This window comes from Limanda limanda, chromosome 4 (genome assembly GCF_963576545.1).
Source record: "Limanda limanda chromosome 4, fLimLim1.1, whole genome shotgun sequence".
Classification (NCBI taxonomy): domain Eukaryota; kingdom Metazoa; phylum Chordata; class Actinopteri; order Pleuronectiformes; family Pleuronectidae; genus Limanda; species Limanda limanda.
Window position 1 is genome coordinate 2,398,794 of NC_083639.1, and position 19,980 is coordinate 2,418,773.

The window sequence follows — 19,980 nt, forward strand, 5'->3', positions numbered from 1 at the left end:
ATATTTGTATTTTCTACTCCTTATATCATCAAAACAGTCTCGTTACTTTTGTTTTTATGGGTTTGAGAGAAATTATTCATTATTTTTATTTTGCATCGTCAAGTGCTGACTTCCCAATATCCAGAGTGGTTTGAGCACAGAAAAGACAATTCCTTGCTGTTTATATATTGTATTTTTTATTTAAATCAAATCATCAATACATATACTTTGAATTGAGTCATTTTTGGCACAGGTATCTGTTCTTCTACTTGAGTAGAGAATGTGAGTACTTTGCCACCTCTGGTCCTCATGGGGACAAAAGCCCAGTTCTTTAATGATCAAAACTTCTGAGCTCCTGGTTAAGATAAGAGGTACGATACGAGTTGTGGTTGGGTTAAGGTTTGGGTAAGGCAGGAATTGGTCGTGGTTAAAGTTAGTGATAAGGTTTGCGTTAGGCTGTCCACGACTAATGGAAGCTGATGCAAAGTCCTAATAAGGAGAGCTGCAAAAACCTGTGTGTGTGTGTGTGTGTGTGAGTGTGTGCAAAGAGGGATGTTTCCCTGCAGGTTAAATTGTCCAAAGTAAAATGCTCATGTGATTAATTTTACAGCTTTCTGTGGGTTGTGTTACCAACGTTTTATCCTTATAAAGCTTGGGACAGTTTTGCAAATCCACATTTGATTCAATTGATCTGAAAACGTTTGGATTCAAGGACAATTCCAATTCCTATACAACGATGAGGACGAAGTATGGCAAATTCAAACCAACCCATTGTGTGTTTGAGATATTTTTTGATCTGCAATTATCCCATAAAACATTCACAACATGTAATTGCTTTGAAAGGGCTCAGGTAACCCCCCCTCCCCTTCATGCCCTCCACAAAGAACACACACTCCAAAACACGAGCAAAGCAAACACACTCAACACACACACAAACACGACCTGCAATCTGTCAAATATTTGCCCACGGTGCAGAAGTGTGGCACTAGTATTTGCTTTGCCAAAGTTTCGGTTCTTGCTCTGAAACACGGTTCAAGCGAACCGCGTCACCTCCGCTGCGGTCTGCGTGTTTATTTATAATACGAGGGGAGGAGGAGGAGGAGGAGGGGGAGGGGAGGAGAGAGGAGGGGGGGTGGGGGGGCATTTCCTCTGGTCTATCCGGGGTCAGGTCCTCTCAACGTGGATCCATAAATGAATGGTAGGCTCGACGGCCACACCATGCAGCACCGGCCCCTGATTGGTTCGGTGCGCGGCGGCAATAAACACTGTCAGGGTATATATATAATGCAGCAAGGTGTGCCACTTCCAAGAAATAAGACACAGGGAACCCCCCCATCCATCCCCGAGATAAGAAAGAAGAGTTGCTCAGAACAGTAGTTTTTTTTTTTGTTTTTTTTTCTGTCAAATTATTTTCAGCAGAGAGTTTGAGAGGATGAGGACGCAGATCAAGAAGGTCCCTCAGATCGTGGAGCTGCTGAGGAAGAAGTCCGTGCCTGGGCTGCAGCACTTCCAGCCCACCTCGTCAGTGTGCGTGCTGGAGCAGAAGGATGCGGTGCAGGCTGCGCAGTGCCCGCACGCCGCCTCCTCCAGGGCGCACAGCCTGGACGCGATTCCGGGTCCCACCAACTGGCCCCTGGTCGGCAGCCTGGTGGAGCTCCTGCGGAAAGGAGGTCTGACGAGGCAGCACGAGGCACTGGTACAGTCATATTATCGTTTTTTATCGTAGAATGGAGCTTGTTTTTCAGTCAGTAGCACAAGGAAAATTGTGCATGGAAAAAAGTATGAAAAAAATGTTAAGCAGATGTCTTTTCTTTTAGGTTGATTATCATAAGAAGTTCGGAAAGATGTTCCGGATGAAGCTGGGCTCCTTCGAGTCCGTGCACATTGGCGCACCTTGCCTGCTGGAGGCTCTCTACAGGAAGGAGGGAAATTACCCTCAGAGGCTGGAGATCAAACCCTGGAAAGCATACAGGGACCTGAGGAACGAGGCGTACGGACTCCTCATCCTGTGAGTACTCCTTCCTTCCATCCCTTTACGCACAGCTCCCCAGGACGCTGTTTGAAGTGGAGTTAGAGGCAGAAGCAGAAGCTGTTTTTATTGCTGCTGTTCTTTAAAGAGCCGGATCCTAACGTGTTGCTTTGCAGGGAGGGGAAAGACTGGCAGAGGGTGAGGAGCGTCTTCCAGCAGAAGCTCATGAAACCCACCGAGGTGGTGAAGCTGGATCGCAAAATCAATCAGGTGAGATTCCGGTGCCTGAAACATTTGGAAGAGTTTTTATTTTTTCTTGTTTTATTTAAAGTTACTTTTGAGGTTTTTGACTGTTTCTGCTTTTGCAAAACAGGTGCTGGAGGATTTCGTCAGCAGAATTGGACAAATAAACGTGAATGGGAAGATTGAAGACTTGTACTTCGAACTGAACAAATGGTCGTTTGAGAGTAGGTTCATTTTTTATTGTTCGATTATTCATTAAAGCTGCAGCTTGTAACGATTTTATTCTGCTGAGTGTTTTATCAATTAATTGTTTTTTCAATGTGTCATTTTAAATGCCTTTTCTATCACATGTCACAAAGCTGAAGATACAAAGAACATTTGATATTCAACTTTAAAGTTGACTTAAACAATAAGTATTTTCATCAATTAATCATCTTATTGTCAAATAAATGATTTAGAGACTAATCAATTGATTATTTATACCTGCTTTTCTATTATTCATATCTGAAAGTATGTATTCTGCTCTGAACCTACATGTTATTTGAGTTTGGAATCTCACTCTCTGCACTTTTTTTGTGGTTCAGCCATTTGTCTGGTCCTTTACGACAAGAGGTTCGGTCTGCTGCAGGAGGAGGTCAACGAGGAGGCCATGAACTTCATCACAGCTGTGAAAACCGTGAGTAGATGCCACCTGTCATCCTGTCATAGTAGCATTGTGTCCTGACACCGAGGCTGACGGCAGCAGTGCAGTTCATCAGGTTCACTAGGAGCCGGGGTTTGCTGAACTGCAGCCGGTTCAGCATCTGATCCACACTCTTGCTGTATTTACTGGGGCAAACCAATATGGTCTAAAGTCAAGAGATGATAAGTGGAGGCTCACGAGGGTCGCCCAGGGCAGTGGGTGCACAGAGAAAAACCTTGAAAAAGATTAAATCAAGGATTTCCAGTGAAGATGATTAGGTTTAAGTTTTAATCCCATTTCCCCTCTGTCCTCTTTGTAGATGATGAGCACATTCGGCATGATGATGGTCACACCGGTGGAGATTCACAAGTGCCTCAACACCAAAACATGGCAGGACCACACCGCAGCGTGGGACCGCATTTTCAGCACAGGTACAAACACACACCCAAGTTTACACAACACCAGTACCACACCTGCACCTCCACAAACTCATCGTTTCCAAATGTCCTGGGACAGTTTGTTTCACTGGTCCTACACGGTGTCATGGGATGGTGTATAAATAGTTCAAGGACATTTACTGACCATGCATCTCCAGCCTTTCACATGTCATCCAATGCCGTTTCAGTAAGGGTTCAGGTTAAGGTTAAGGAACAAGCCTGTAGCGACTTGGCATGATGTTACGCACGAAAAGCAACAATGTGTCGTGATAACATTCAGACCAACTTCAGGAGCCGGTGTCGTGCTATGCATGTACGAGCTGGTGATACCAGGCTATAGATTTAGCCCACTTCCAATCAGGAAAGCACAGAGGGGCAGGAGTGAGGTTTGAACCGGGTGCTTCAGGGTTCTGTGTACTTGGCAACCTCGGTAAATGTCAGCCAGAGTTGTAGTAAACTGCATGACCTAAGAGGGAGAAATCTGTCAAATATTTGTAGTAGCGGGAGGTGGAGGGGGTGAAACATGGAGGGAGAAAGAAGATGGTGCTGTTTACGCGGCTGCCGCTGCCTCACAAAAACAAACACGCACAATACTTACATGGAGCATGGTTTAGTATATTTTGAATCGCAGCGGATTGTCATTCATTTAGTCGTTTTAATGTCATGTGATTTAAATGATGCTCTGCCCTAATAAGCTTATGGCTGATGAACAGTCAGAGATCATACAAGTTGAACTGGAATGGCAGAACCAAAATAGCAAGGCCCTCGCTGGTGCCTTGGAGTCTCATATGATTTAGTGCCTTACTTAACATGTAAATACAAAACATGAGACCTACACATTTACATGTAGAAAGTTAATGTCAGACATGATGGTGGCATTTAGGTCTTGGCTGGAGGCATTTTATTTTTGGTTCGTCCGTCCAGTCCCGTGAACGCAATGTCTCAGGAATGCCTTGAGGGAATTTCTTTAAATTGGGCACAAACGTTAACTTGGACTGAAGTAGAGACTGTATATAAAGATTGACTACAGTATGTGTCTCCGCTTCCTCCCACTATCCAGCAGTCAAAATAACTCATTTAAAATAAACGTACGGGCATTTGGACAAACATGTGACGAGGAACTACCTAAATGACAGAAACTTTATAGTTGGGTTTGGGTCTGTGTCACAACCAATAACACGGAGGAGGCAGCGTTTATGTCCTACCTCAGCCAAAGGTGAAAGTCAAAAAAAAGTCAAAGGTGAAGGGTCAAGGTCACTATGACCACATGTCCACCCCTGTTGTTGTAATGACAACATCACAGGAATGACATCTGGTACAAACGTCCATTTGGATGATGCAAGGTCAAAGGCTTTGGGCACTGTCTATGCTAATTATTACAAAATACACTTAATACACACACATTCATTTGACTGGTTGGCAGAGGCATTCAAACATAAGACAAGATATTGAAAATAAAATATATTTAACCTATTGAACTTTTGTAATTGTTTTGTAGATGTGTACATGAAGACCAAAGTACTTTTTAGTCTATACATCATGTAGATGTGACCCAAAATCACCATCTGCCAAAATATGTGATGAAATTCACAGGAAATACGTCAGTCTACATTATTTGTTCCTTTGTGTTTCCTCAGCCAAAGTCTACATTGACAAGAAGCTGAAGAGAAACTCTGAAGAGAGAGCTGATGACGATTTGATCGGTGACATCTTGCAAAACAGCAACCTCTCGAAGAAGGAGCTTTACGCTGCCATCACAGAGCTGCAGATCGGAGGAGTGGAGACGGTGAGTGATGTTTGGAGCTGCGCAGAAATATCTCATTCACAGGAATAGTTCCCAAGAAAACAAATAAACATGTCAAACTCTTCCATAAAGCTACTTCTGCCTATTCCAGCTTTCGATTTGTGAATATTTGACCCATTCATTAAATGACATTGGTGATTACGTAGATGGAGCCCACCCACTTACAGTTCTGAACACGAGTTCAGAATGTTTTACCTTTCGCCTATTTTGCTCCAAGTGGGGCAAAGAAAAAAAATCTGTTCAGCCTGTAAAACAAACAGGTGCTGCAGAAAATATGTGTGGTGTGGACGTAACTGAGGAGCCTTTGAGGAACATTCCTCAGCTCCTTTCAGGACCCCACAGAGGAATGCACTAAAAGTAGTTGCCTCACTAAGTGACATTTCCTCTCTGCCTCACTCTCTCTCTCCCTCTCTCTCCCTCTTTCTCTGTGTTTATGTTTCTCAGACCGCCAACGGTATGCTGTGGGCTATTTTCAACCTGTCACGTAACCCTGGCGCCCAGAGGAGGCTGCGGGAGGAGATTAAAGAGGCGGTGCCTGCTGACCAGAACCCGAGCGGAGAGCACATCAAGAGCATGCCCTACCTCAAGGCTTGCCTCAAGGAGTCGATGAGGTACGGCCAGGCACTGTCACCCACAACGCTGCCAATGCACATCCTACAGATACGGTTACATTATGAGCAAGTGAACTTTACATCAATAAATTCAGCCAACAGCGAACAATCTTCTTCTTCCTCTGGATTTGGCTTTATGCTCCCTGAAAGAGAAACCTGCAGATGTTCTTGCAACAAATGCAGGACAGCATATCTGCAGCACACAATTAGGTTAGAGATAGTTGCTCTACATGACACGACACAACATCTAATGATTCGTTTAAATTATCTAATTAAATTAATTCCTATCAGTCAGCAGTAAATCAGTCATACCATGTTCATTTGCTTATTACCAATATTGAAAAAAGGATTAGAGAGTCGGAGAGGCAGAGAATCAAGACTCAATCGAGAAAATGAGCCGTGGGGAATTACTGATAGATATTTCCAAAAATAAATATCCAATTTGGAATATGTAGAATTGGGGCACAGATATAACTGGATGATTCCCCTGCTGAGCTGTCACACACCTACAGTAAACTGGGATGAAATTGGAGTTTTTAACAAACCAAACTATAAATCTATCACTGAATAAAGTAATTAGCTTAAATTCATAATGAAAGTAATCATTAGCTGCACTTTGATACAAAAGAGCTGCACACTAATATCTACAAAAGTAAAATATAGCTTTTAACATAATGCATGATAAATAATAATGTAATGATAAAATATAGCCTCATAATAAAAATAATAACAATAATAATAATGTTATACCCTAAGTATAGAGTTTCAGTTAAAACTCATTGGCAGCGTCATGATTTCACCCAGTACCACAGAGATTAAGAAGGAGAACTCACACATGATGGGCTCAAGACCGAGCTTCATGAGATATTGTGGCATAACTAAATACAACCAGTGGTCCCAGCTTAAAATATACCATGTGGTCACGTTCCAATCACTTCCCAACCAGTTTCTGTTTCTTCTCGTGCAGTCACGAGAAGAAGTTGTCAAACATGTTATTTAAAGCTAATTCCGTTACCACATCATCCAGGGAATGTACATGACCTCCGACTGGAGATTAAATCTCACCTTATCTTGCTCTGTGTGTTTAGCTGCTGTTAAACAGCTTAGAGATGTGTGTCATGCTATAATATAGCTTCACCAAGTCCATATTCCCATGCGCTTTTTTTCAAATTCTTCCAGGTTATCGCCATCAGTCCCCTTCACCAGCAGAACCCTGGACAAAGACACTGTGTTGGGAGATTATGCCATTCCCAAAGGGGTAAGTGGCTTAGCTCTTAGTTGCCATACACCTGACATCAGCAGATTACATTCTTGTATTCATTTACATTTTACTGATGTCTGAATCAAGCATGTTAGAAAAGAACTGTACAAAGTCTGACTGGAGAAACTCTAATAGAGCATGTAAAATAGATTTACAGTAAAAAGGTCTTTATTGGACTGTAGCCTTGTAATCTCCTGCACTATCTCTTTAACTTGTCTGGAACAAATACTGAGAATTCTGCCACTGTTCTTGCATGATGAAAATATTGATTTATTTGTTATTTCCTCCATGAACAGACTGTTCTGATGATAAACAGCCACGCACTGGGCTCCAATGAGGAGTACTTTGAGGACGGGAAGAAGTTCAAACCCGAGCGATGGCTGCGAGAGACCAGCACCATCAACCCCTTCGCCCACGTTCCCTTCGGCATCGGCAAGAGGATGTGCATCGGCCGGCGGCTGGCGGAGCTGCAGCTGCAGCTGGCCATGTGCTGGGTAAGATAAACCAAGTCCAGCTCAGTTTATACAATCAATCAACAGGAAATCATCCATTCAATATTTTTTGTTGCATCTTAACAATTGAATTGAAATAGTTGTCCCTCTAACAGTTGGTCAGAGACTACGACATCGTGGCCACAGACAATGAGCCGCTCGATGTGATCCATTCAGGACTCCTGGTTCCCAGCAGAGAACTGCCGGTTGCCTTCATCAAGAGATGAGGTGAGAGCAAAAGTTGGATCGCCTATCAATCTTTTCGTCTAGCCCGCTTCAAGAAAGCGACAAATTGTATTTCCCAAAATGAACTATTCTCTTGAGTGTGGTATTTCTTTGTTAATGATTAATTACCTCTCTCCCTCTCAGGATCCTTATTCAGCTTTTCTGGACATAGTGACGGGAAGACGATTCCTCTGTCGCCACGGCCCGAGCTGGTCCAGTGACTCCCTGTATTGCTGCTCTGTAAATAGAACAAAAAGACAAACAAATTACTATACATGTAATCATGCCGTAAATACCTCAAACTTATTTAAAAATATTACCTATGACCGTTAATGACTGACCAAAATACCAGTTGTTATGTACAAATCGAATGTTGTACGAAGGCAGCTGTCCTCAAATCTTAATGTTCATGTCCTCATCTCAGACATGTATGTATGTAGATTTCAAGCTATATATAATGTTGTGCTTTTTTCTTGTGTCATAGTTCTTTGTGTATATAAAAGTGCAATTATAATATTGTAATAATGTACATTGTTTTATGTAGAGACCTATTTTATTCACTTCAATGGATACATTAATAAATGTATTAAAGACACAAAGCCTCTGTTTGTTTTTCAGACTTCTGCGATTAGAGCTTTTGATTGAAATTTTATAACTTCAGAAATGGGCTTAAAGGGAAATCAAAAGGTTTAGTTTGGCATGTAGACAAACTCCAGATTGTGGCTCAATCACTTGATTCAAATAATAACAGGCAAGATTAAAGCAGCTTAGCTTTTTCTTTAACATCAAATGAATCTAATCCTATTCAGGAAAAGCAAAGGGAGATTCTAAATAAATGTTTCAAATGAAAGAAAGTCATTTGAGAGGTCACATGTTTAGAATCAAATATTTTCTCCGTGGGTGAGGAGTTGCCGACCTCTTTCCCTCGTGATTTTTAAATGGCCTGAAAAGGTGAAAGTGTGAATAAGAAACCAGACTGACGGACGGTAGCACAGCAAAGATTTGAACATGCTTAAAGACATGTTTTGTATCTATCAAGAACAGGAAGCAACAGAAAGGAGTTGACTAAATTGCATGAGTAAAGTTTATTTTTAGACACGAATGCTAATGGGAACATATCTGTGATTTTACTATAAGTAGTTAAGTATCTGTACTAAAACTGCAGCTGAGGCCTGGGAAAGGATCAAACTCCTTGAAATTGATCCACAAAGGACTGAGCCACAGAGCCGCTGATCGACACTGTGACATCAGCCTGATGAGGGAGGAAGATGCTTTATTTGTTGTCGGTGTTTAAGTTATAGTCAACACAAAAACATGAAATTCACATATGATTAATGCAGATACAAAAGACTATTTGTTGAATCAAGTAATAGTTAATATGTGTCTAATTATACCAAACTATTATATATATTTCGATGAATTTAATCTAATTTGAATTTTTGAACATTGACTAGTGTATAACCTTGAGATTTTGTGTAAAAACAACACATACTGTTTCTGACACTACCCAACCTTATACTCTGATTGGAAGTTACACATCGATTCACATTGATTCATGTTACTGACGACTCAGATGACTCACGTGTGGCCTCAAGAGTCACATGTGACATCAGGTGACATCACCATGTGAAGTGGATAAAACGCCTGGTTCATCAGCCTCACCGGTCAGAAGAGCTGAAGAACACATGATCATCCATGATGAATAAATCAAGACAGTTCGAGAGGATGAGACTCATCATGTACACTAGTTAACAACAATAAGTCACAATCTAATCAAACTTATATCAGTGACTTGTGTGGTACTCAAACATTTTACTAACATCATGTATAAGTTCAACTATATAGACAAAAATATACTCAAGTTAAAGGAGAAACCGAACTTGGGTGTGGACTAGGTTGTACAATACTGGCGCTCAGTGGCCAAAAGCTGCGTGCACTTACTTTTCTGCTTATTTTCTGCTACTATTTTTGGTGCACACATGTAATATATTCTGATTTCTCACAACTGTATTTTAGATTCACTTTTAATTTTGTAAAGGTTTAAACTTATGCTACACCTTATAATGTGTATATGTGGTAGAGCAGCCCAACAGGTTCCAGTGTAAATAACACACACACACACACACACACACACACACACACACACACACACACACACACGCACACTAATGATGCCAAACTAACTTAACCTACATTAGTTTCCTGTATGATATATTCAAACCTTTGACGTCCCCTGAAGGAAGACAAGTCCCCATAATGTGACTGTTAAAACAAATTCAGGTCATGGGTTACACCTTCACCACACACACCCACACACAAACACACACACACACACACACACACACACACACACACACACACACACACACACACACACACACACACACACACACAAACACACACACACACACACACACACGCACACAAACACACACACACACACACACACACACACACACACACACACACACACACTCAAACACACACACAGACTCACCCTCACACACACCTCCTGTCTGCTTGTCACCATCAGCCGTGACAGGAAGCACCAGCTCTCGTTCTTTGTGCCTCGGAGGAGGATGGTTTCTTTGAGCAGCTGCTAATGTTTTAAACTCCTCTTAGATAGAACTTTTAATTTAGTTTAATTCGCTGACGGCTTTTTAATAAAGCGCTTGAATTAGGTGTTGAGTTATTACAAGTTGTTTAGTTGGGGGAATCTACACATTCAGAGCTGGACATGAGTTTGGGTACCACCGAGAGTCTGGGTCGCGACATTAGTCAGGAGGAGCTGGACTTCAATGACCTGTTCCTGTATAACCCACCTGGAGAGGATTTCCCTGTCGGCTGTGACAAAGGTAGGATATATGTTTATATTTATAAGCGCTGTAATTACTTTGAGAATTAATCAAATATCTCCCATTGCAGTTTGTACTGTGTGTTTCATCAGCAGTGACTGTGTGTTGAATGTGTAGCTGTAGTGAAATGGCTCAGAGAGTACTTAGCTGTCAGGTACTGATGTTACTCTTACAACAGGTGGAAGAAATCTAGACCCTTCTTTCAGTCTAGGAACATTATTTTTAGAAACATAGTGAAAGAAACAGTGCGATATTATGACTTTTAACAGGGGAGACAATTTGAATTTTGATCCACTCACAATCTTCGTTTGATTTACTAAACTGTGCAATAACATTAATGTGTCGATTATTATAAGGGACACTTTTAACACTTTGACTCTATGAGCACACTTTTTTTTGTACTCATCCTTTATTTAACCAGGAAATCCCCATTGACATAGATACGATCTTCTGTCAAGGAGTCCTGATCAAGATGGGCCGTGACTCAAATAAAGAAAAAGGTTCATCAACTGTATATATACTAAATACAAGCAGGGACGGATAACACAAAAAAATACAAAAACACATTGACCGAAAGCATAGAACAGAAGTGGAAATCAAGGGCAAAAGTTAATTGTGCAAAATTAAAAGTACATTTTAATTGCAGTGAAAATGATTTTTAAACATGCCAAGAGAGGCTAATGATTCCAAGTTCAGGATATCTTACATCTCTACTCTACATTAAAGCAAAAACTTTGTTTGGGAAGTTGAGACTTTGACAAAACTTTTCTGTGATGTGTTGTAGCTGTTGGGACAATATGAACAGACTAGATAGGTATTGAGATAACTTGCCAAGTAAAGATTTTATAATAAAATTTGGGTTATGGATTTTTCAGACCAAAACATGTTTAATTTACAAAGTTGTGTTCCTTAAATCTGAGTTTAAGACGCATGCACATACCTGCAGGATATATTGACATCAGATCTATCTTGAAAGCCAGTCCTGATTCAAAATGCAACTTACAGAGCGATAAGGAAAGTTGAACCTCCACCGAAAACAGTCTTTTGAGATGTTCTGGATTGTTCAATTAAAGACATAGATGTAATTATCAACACCAAGTGGTCGGGTATTCAATAAATTCTCTGCTTTTGTTATTTTCAGATGATCCAGTTGTCCTCTTTCAGAATGACAAGCAGCCTCCTCTGCTGGTGGTCGACCATCACGCTGCGTACGTCTCCAGCTCCATCCATCCGGCCTCCGGCCACAACTCCTCCTCTCGCAGCCCCACCAGGGACAACCTGTCAGGGGCTGTGTTTGAGTCCTTGGGCCTGGTATCCAGACCAGAGAACATCCCGGCTCCCAGCCCCAGGATTGAGATCACTCCCTCAGGCGATTCCCTCAGCTCGCAGACCCACCAGCCCAGCCCTGGCTCCAAAGTCCTGGCAGGCTACAGGGAGTGTGTGAGCCCTGCCAGCAGCAACTCCTCCACAGGATGGGCAGCAGAGACCTACTCTCCTGCAGCGTCCCCATGTGTCTCTCCTTCCAATCGAAGTGGCTGTAGCGTAGGGTTTACCGCCTTAGACCTCTGCCCGGGCCTCCAGGGCATCCACACCTCTTCTGCCAACTCCTCTCCAGGAGCCTCGCCTCGCAACAGCGTCACCGATGAGCCCTTTCTCCTGCCACAGCACCAACGTACCGCTGCACCACTTCTCCAGCAGCGCTCCCATTCGCCACATGGGAAGCGAGCCTACGTCCAGGCCCACTCCTTTCAGGGTGGCACCCCTGTCAAACAGCGCTCCAGGAGCCCGAGCCCCATCCCCTCTCCGCTCGAGCAGCAGGGGTCCCACTATCTCCACCAGGCCCAAGCAGAGTTCCAGACCCAGGTTCAGGGTCTCGGGGAGGAATGGAGCTCCAGTCTGTCCAGACCAGTGCCCTCTGTCCTGGTGCAGGGTGCACATGGGCAGGCCCAGAGGCAGGACTGTGTGTATGGAGAGGTGTATGACTGGGCCATTGAGCAGGAGAGGATTGGTAGGTCTGGAGCCGGGGTCAAGCCGGACATGGTCTACATGGTCCCAGCTGTGTGGCCCCCCTCTCATCCAGTCCAACACGGAAACTTCAGGTGTGTTGTTGTTCCTCCTTAATGAGCTATAGACAATTGATGTCTTTCTAATGAGCTCAAACATACAAGCAAAAATCAAAGAATACAAAGAAATAAAATATGAAATATGGTACAATTTGTCGACATTTTGCTCTCTCTCTCTCTCTCTCTCTCTCTCTCTCTCTCTCTCTCTCTCTCTCTCTCTCTCTCTCTCTCTCTCTCTCTCTCTCTCTCTCTCTCTCTCTCTCTCTCTCTCTCTCAGTGGTCTCTCTGTGACCCCACTTCCTCAGCTAGACAAGCAATTACCCAGCCAGTCTGGTCAGTATGAACTGCTGATCCGGCAGCAGCCCAGGTCTCACCACAGAGCTCACTACGAGACTGAGGGAAGCCGCGGCGCCGTAAAAACACCCAAAGGAGGGCACCCAGAAATTCAGGTAGATTTTTACACCTCTACCAATAAATCAGGCAGTTTGAATCAAATATTACAGTGGAAATATCAATGCAGTACTAATCGTCATCTCCTGCCTCCTTCTTGTAATTGTTAAGTTCTGGAAAAGGTCATAATATAGCGGTGCTTAAAGGTTAAAGCTATCGATACATAAACATGTTAAAGTGTTGCACATCTTAAGACCGTATGCAGCGTGGGTGCAGCATCTCTCTGAGTGCCTTTCTACTTTTCGTTTATGCCCGGAGGTTGTGGGGGTTTGTTTGTGTGAATGCAAGGAAGGAAACAAAGAAAACAGATCACTCTCACTTTTCATCTTCGTCACAGAGCGGGAGCACAAGGTTATAAATGTAGGTGGTGCTTCCTGGAAAATGTGTTTGTGTAAAGACGTTTATGCAAATGAAAGAAAGAGCCGTATGTCACTTTGACATCAGAACTCCCACAAGGGCAAGTCATTAATGCATGAATTGTTTCAATCTGCAAAAAAAAAGTTCCTTAATATTTACAATGAAGATATAAGTATTTGTACATGGGTCTACTACATTAATAAGCCTGTGTTGGTTTTGCTGGCGCTGTGGCAAAAACAAGTTATGGAAAGCAGTGTCCCTGCTCTGCCAGTTAGACCTGTGACATCATCCCCACAGGGAAGAGAGATGGTCTCTGCTGTCATGCACATTAATGGTCTTATAGTAGTATAGTTAATTAATTTCCGTGTGAAGCGTTGGGTTTGATCACATTTTGTCACCGTCACCAGCTCTGTGGGTATGAAGGCTCGGCTCCACTGGGGCTGCAGGTCTTCATAGGCACAGCCGACGAGAGGCTCCTGAAGCCCCACGCCTTCTACCAGGTGCACCGCGTCACGGGGAAAACCGTCACCACGCACAGTATGGAGATGATGATCCAAGGGACCAAAGTGTTGGAGATCCCTCTGGAGCCAAAGAACCATATGAGAGTGGTGTGAGTATGAGACATCAGATACAAGTTAACCAAAACAAATAACTGACAAATGCACTTAATAAGGCAAGAAATCACAATTTTAGGATGGTTGCCTGTGACCTCAGACTTATTAAGCAATCTGAAGTCAATGTGGTGATTTTTGCATTAAATCTCTCAAAGGTATAGATGCAGAGATACAGTTAATTGAGTTGTTAGTAAGTTTGATTTGGATCTTGCATTTGAAATATTGTTGTATTTGTGTGTATTAAATGCTCTTGTCTCTACACAAATGTTATCCGCGATCATTTATATTGTCATTTGAACAAGTTGCTGTTGGCGCTGACAGAAACTTGAAATGCATCACTTCCTGTGTGCCAGAGAGGTTTTCCAGGAAGCACCTACCAGAAGCTGTGTTTTTACAGCAAATAAAAAATCTTTGATCTATAGATTAACTGAAAAATAAATTTTATTCGAAATAAATATGTCACAAAAAAACTGGGTTACAACTGACTCATCAATCAAGTATAATTTGACTGTGACTGTGTCTGAACAAAGACAGTTTTGTGGTGTACTTTCAGAACCCTGTTCAACTCACCGAAATTTTCTTCAATTTTACAGGATCGACTGTGTCGGGATCCTGAAGCTGAGAAATGCCGACATTGAACTGAGGAACGGTGAGACGGACATCGGACGCAAGAACACACGTGTGCGTTTGGTGTTTCAGATCCACGTTCCCCACTCTGGAGGCCGGTCCGTGTCTCTTCAAGTTGCCTCTGAGCCCATTGAATGCTGTAAGGATTCATTCATGATAACTGCTGGTTAACAAGATCCAGTATTGTATTTTTATCCATTTTTTCATACCAATCATTTTATGTAAATGTTTTATATATGCTAATAATAAAACTAAAACTTTGATTAACACAATACATTCAGTTTTCTATTGTTATATATGGTCCATTGCAGGAGCTCATGATGGTTGATGTTTGAAAAAGCTTTGTTGTGTTGTGTTGCTAACAAGTTTGCTAATTTTATGATTCTTCTTTATTTGTGCAACTGTTTTAATATTTTATCATTTTACATTATCATTATAATGGGAATGCCCTGCAGGCTTTACCAGTCAATACTGCAGTTTGGGAATTAAAATCATCGGATATTTTAGGAAATGTCGAGCTTGGTCTTTCATGGAGCTCTACCTTCCTGTGTCTCCTCAGCCCAGCGAGCTCAGGAGCTCCCTGCAGTCGAGAGGCAGGACCTGGACCTATGCTCGGTGCTCGGGGGTCAACAGATGGTCCTCACTGGACAAAATTTCACCCCTGACTCCAAGGTGATATTCTCTGAGAAGACACAAGGTGAGGAGGAGATCTTTGGCTGACCACTGGATGTTGGAATTGTTAACTCTGACAAGCTTATCCTTTTCTTGGGGAGAGTTAGAGTTTTCACACAGTTTTCATGTCTGTACATAAATTAAAAGCTAGCTTCGTTAACTTCGAACAAAGACTGGAAACAGGAAAACCTTACTTACACTAGACCCCTATCAGTATTGTTGTGTTTTTTGTTGTCTGTTTTTCAATAATTTCATTTTCCTTCATATATCACGTTTAAAATCCTCACCTTGCCATTGTTTAGGTTTCTTACTTCAGTACTTTATTGTCTACATGACCACACGGTTCATTTTGCAGCAGACATAGTATCAACATATAATTTCCAAGAAACATTATGCAATGTGATCACCACGGCCTGACTGCAGACACCAGAGTGGTTAATGCTTATCGGCTCGGTGCAGCGACAGACCAAACTCCAGGAAGTCAATCTTCATGACCAAGAAATATTCAAGCATGTCAACTCTCCCTCTGTAAAAACACAAATTGTCGACTAAGCAGATACAATGTGTTTAATGAGCTTAAGAGATGATGGCAGATTGATTCTGTTACTTTCAAACTGAACCTGCTTAGCTGTTTCCCTCTGTTTCCAGTTTTTAAACCAAAGTAAATGACTTTTACTATACTACCATGACTGTGGTATTAGTCTTTCCATCTAATTTTCATCAAGAAATTTAATTATTGTATGTTCCATAAATGTTGAGCTATACTTTTGATATATACAACTTCATGCCTAGTAACAATGATTGTATGTGTGGTGTGTAATATAATACACCTGCATATGAAACTGTTTTTTTACAATTAAAATAGACAACACCCAGATGCTTCCTTCTCGACATCCCGTTAGAATGGAACATCTTCCGTCAGTCCATACTTTAAACTTTGGTACAAACTTTTTCAAATGTACTGTTTGTCTACGTGGAAATTTCACACCCTGTTCGCGCTCCTTCTGCCCACACAAAGTAGTTTGGTTGCATGGTTTGAGAGCAGGATGCGAACAGATGACTGCATGCGAAGCCTCCCTGCTGCTTGGCGTGGGGCTTCGTGCTACAGGATGTGGTTCCACAGACTGATTCAGACCCAGAGCAGAGGCTTTTTTCTTTGTTTGGTTTTTAAGCGTGGGTAGAAAACAGACACTGCATGTAAAAACAGTAAACTAACCCTAAAACATGAAGTAGATTTCCACTGGCTATGAATAAATTGTGTACACATGCTGCACTGTGAGTCACTGACAGGATTGATATCTTGCAAACTCGTTTCTTGTTGAGTCGGGAAATCTTTATCAATGGTCTTATCTTACTCTATGCAAAGAGAGAAATATGTGGATTTTCCAAAATGTCAAACTGTTGTTTTCAAATTTCAATACCTGCACATTATATTCTGTTTTCAGAGGGGCAGCAAATCTGGGAGATGGAGGCTACGGTTGACAAAGATAAAACACAAGCTGTGAGTTCACTTTCACTTTTGTAGACAAACTTATTCATATATGTAACCGTAGATTTAGATTTATCCAGGCTGTCTGTCGCTAAATTCAATAACACTCAAAAATAATTTTATTTCGATTGCAGCAGGGGAAGTATATGCCATGATCTATGACAGTTTGTCTGAAACATGATCTTTTTTTCTGTTCTAGAACATGCTGTTTGCTGAGGTCCCACCATATCGAGACCGAACCATTTGCCACCCGGCCAAAGTCAACTTTTACGTCGTCAACGGGAAGAAGAATGCCAGTCAGCCTCAGCACTTCATCTACACTCCTGTCATAGGTATTTAACTGTTTTAGCTAGGTGATGAAGGGGTATGCAGAATGTTGGGAAAGTGTCTGAAAGGTCAACAGAACAGGCTGGAGATACAATACGAAGACCAGACCATCTAAATTTGGTCCGGCAAATGAAGGATGCCACTGACGTCGGTTGTATAGATCGGGTTTTCCAAAGGACTCAGGCGCTGAATAGAAACACAGCTTTTGTGAACATTATACCTGCAAAGCATCAGCATGTTAGCATTGTCACAGTGAGCATTCTATATGCTTATGTACCATTTAGCCCAAAGTGGCTCTATGACCTCACAGAGATGCTAGCATCAACTAGGTTCTCCTCTTGTCATGTCCCCAGCGAGCTAATGATAGACTCTGATGATAATGTTGAATAATCTTTGTTTTTATATTCTAGCCGTTAAAGCAGAGCCACTAGATGACTATCGGTTGAATTCATGTGGCTACCCAGTCCCTGGCCTGTCGGTGAAGCCACTCTACCATCACCTGGAGCAGGACAGCCACCTTCAAGCCTTGAATGTTTCTCCAACACTGTACCATCTGACCAACATGGACCCCAGAGCCTGCGTGTTAACACCTGATCCACTGGATGACCAATCAGCCTATTACCAGTCCAGAGCCGGCACTTTGATCACCAGTCCCATGCTGTACCACACTGTCAACCAACACTACAGCAGCTGTGATACAACCCTTCTTAATGATTCCCCGATGGCATCCTACTCTGCCTCCACCCGCAGCCAGTGCGTGGGTGCCAGGACCCCTGCGGGCAAACTGTTCGAAGGTCCTCATGTTAGTGATTCCTGTTTGATGTCAAGACAGCAGACGATGCTGCCACTCGGGAAGTCGCCGCCCACAAGATTTACCCACGGTCCAGGCCATGGGAGGGCTGTGTGCAGGGTGGAGCCAGGTGGAGGTAACCATGAGAAGTGGGCTCCCGAGAAGGTCACAGTCAAACAAGAGAACCTCAGCTATGCCTACCTGGAGGATGGTGAGTGAAACTGTTTCATACTGTTCTCCAGAACCGGTCAGTGTGCCGGGGAGGACATGCTGATTGAACTTCCTCTATATCGACTCACACCTCTCTGACATGAGCACTAGGAAGGCAGTGTCCGACAAAACCAACAGTCTGACAATCACCTCAACTTGTAGCTACAGTTTGCAACTTTTTTGAGCTGTACATGTATAAAGAGTCACTAGCAATACATTTACATCATCTTGTCTGTCTGGTTTCTAATTTCGCTGCCTGGTTCATCTTTGTCAGAGTTTTTAAAAAGTTCTTATGAAGCAGACTGTTTGGCAGATGGGAATTTGTGGTCCAGTCAGCAAATGCAAACAAGCACAATGCTACTGTGCGCCTGCAAATCCTGTCTTGTGGTTTTTTGTAGGGCCTTTCTATTCACTTTCCCACGAGTATCAGTATGACTGTATCTCTTTCACACACACACGCACACACACACAGGTTGGGTGTTTCTGTTTATAACTCTGTGATGAGACAGAAACAGGAAGTGTATTTTACAGGCAAATGAATGTGGTTAAGACGAAGAAGAAGAGACAGAACAGAAACGTCCATCAGTCAGGAGTAATAGTGAAAGCTGAGGAAAGTACCGGCTGTTTGATATCAATAGATGATCAGCCCAAATGTCAATAATTTGTGCAAACTGTCGATAATCTGTGATCATGACAATTAAGACATCCTGTGGACATTAACGAAATGCTACACAGTTAAGGCACCAACCACAAACCTCAATGTCCCCGGTTCATGTTAAAGTGACAATCCAGACTCCTGCAGTGACCGTTAAATTTGCTCACTCAGTTTTTTTGAATGCTTTCCAGTGAATGACATCATCAGAAGGGACCTGAAAGGCCACAATGGAGAGTGAACCTGGAGACCTGCAGCAGCCTTGGTGTCCACAACATCCAAAGTTCAAGCAAACATAATCCAAAGCATAACAAAATTAAAAACGTACACATCAAAATCTTTAATCTATCAGAAGAAGTCTTCACCTGTAAGAATTACATTTGAAAAATCTATCGGATAAAAGGAAACCTGAGGCAAAGAAGAAATTAAAAAGACTCCATTAGATGCTCATGTTAACATTATTTCAAGATGTGTCACTGAATCTGTGAAACTAGGGAGGGAGGTGGTTCACTGTAAAAAACATTAGCTGCCCTCCGATCACTGTTGCTTCAATACTGTCATAAATATTTAGCTAAAGACTCAAGTGTCATACTTATACTGCTTGTCTGTTTTCCATCTTCTCTCCATTCATATACTTGTACAACGGCTCTTTGTAAACATGTGTAAATATTTTATAATAAATCTGTTTAAATGAATCAGTGTGTTTTGACACTTCAATGTCCTACAGCCAATAATAGACAACTGTACAAACTACTTCAAATTATAAATATCTTCTACATTGCACAATCCCTTCTCTAGTATACAAATATAAATATATATTTTTTTTCCTATTTATATATTTTTTTAGATATATTCTTGTACAAACACAGCACAGCAAATTCCTTGTATCTGTAAACCTACTTGTCAATGAACCATGTTTTCTGATACTGAGAGCACAAATATATATATTTCTGACTTTATTATTTAAAAAAAACTTAACAGTGTTCAGTGGAAACACTAATTATTTGATGGTTATATAAATTTGGTATTCGAATAATACCTCCTTATGTGTCTAAAGGAGACATTTCTGTGCCTCAAAATTAATCCACGTTGAACAAAAGCTATAGGGGGCGACATTTTCAAAACAATCATTTCCCAGGTCGGAAGCGACGCTTAGATTTATGACATCACTT

At 42.0% G+C, this 19,980-nt stretch overlaps 3 protein-coding genes across 3 annotated transcripts in view; 2 read left to right on the forward strand and 1 right to left on the reverse strand.

The window, feature by feature from the left end:
- smarcd1 (SWI/SNF related, matrix associated, actin dependent regulator of chromatin, subfamily d, member 1) overlaps positions 1-19,980 on the reverse strand; it is a 320,795-nt gene that overhangs the window by 123,969 nt on the left and 176,846 nt on the right. The gene's annotated exons all lie outside the window — the stretch shown is intronic.
- LOC133000004 (1,25-dihydroxyvitamin D(3) 24-hydroxylase, mitochondrial) lies at positions 1,187-8,301 on the forward strand. The gene is made up of 12 exons (XM_061069831.1): positions 1,187-1,675; positions 1,797-1,987; positions 2,125-2,218; positions 2,322-2,415; positions 2,776-2,867; positions 3,193-3,304; positions 4,948-5,096; positions 5,559-5,725; positions 6,905-6,983; positions 7,283-7,480; positions 7,594-7,705; positions 7,847-8,301. The coding sequence occupies exons 1-11, from the start codon at positions 1,412-1,414 to the stop codon at positions 7,702-7,704; spliced, it is 1,551 nt and encodes a 516-aa protein (XP_060925814.1). The 5' UTR covers positions 1,187-1,411; the 3' UTR covers position 7,705; positions 7,847-8,301.
- Positions 10,241-19,503, forward strand: LOC133000689 (nuclear factor of activated T-cells, cytoplasmic 2-like). Its single transcript, XM_061070645.1, has 10 exons — positions 10,241-10,557; positions 11,699-12,656; positions 12,898-13,069; positions 13,835-14,037; positions 14,635-14,807; positions 15,228-15,365; positions 16,786-16,841; positions 17,029-17,161; positions 17,567-18,157; positions 19,003-19,503. Exons 1-10 carry the CDS (start codon positions 10,440-10,442, stop codon positions 19,047-19,049), a joined length of 2,589 nt encoding a protein of 862 aa, XP_060926628.1. The 5' UTR covers positions 10,241-10,439; the 3' UTR covers positions 19,050-19,503.

What these genes read in the sequence shown, in the direction of transcription:
- LOC133000004 (XM_061069831.1), top strand. Translation starts at nt 1,412, where the DNA reads ATGAGGACGCAGATCAAGAAGGTCCCTCAGATCGTGGAGCTGCTGAGG. An exon ending in CGAGGCAGCACGAGGCACTG is followed by an intron (nt 1,676 to 1,796) that starts GTACAGTCATAT and finishes CTTTTCTTTTAG; the next exon opens with GTTGATTATCATAAGAAGTT. An exon ending in GGACCGCATTTTCAGCACAG is followed by an intron (nt 3,305 to 4,947) that starts GTACAAACACAC and finishes GTGTTTCCTCAG; the next exon opens with CCAAAGTCTACATTGACAAG.
- LOC133000689 (XM_061070645.1), top strand. Translation starts at nt 10,440, where the DNA reads ATGAGTTTGGGTACCACCGAGAGTCTGGGTCGCGACATTAGTCAGGAG. An exon ending in CCCTGTCGGCTGTGACAAAG is followed by an intron (nt 10,558 to 11,698) that starts GTAGGATATATG and finishes TGTTATTTTCAG; the next exon opens with ATGATCCAGTTGTCCTCTTT. An exon ending in CATCTACACTCCTGTCATAG is followed by an intron (nt 17,162 to 17,566) that starts GTATTTAACTGT and finishes TTTATATTCTAG; the next exon opens with CCGTTAAAGCAGAGCCACTA.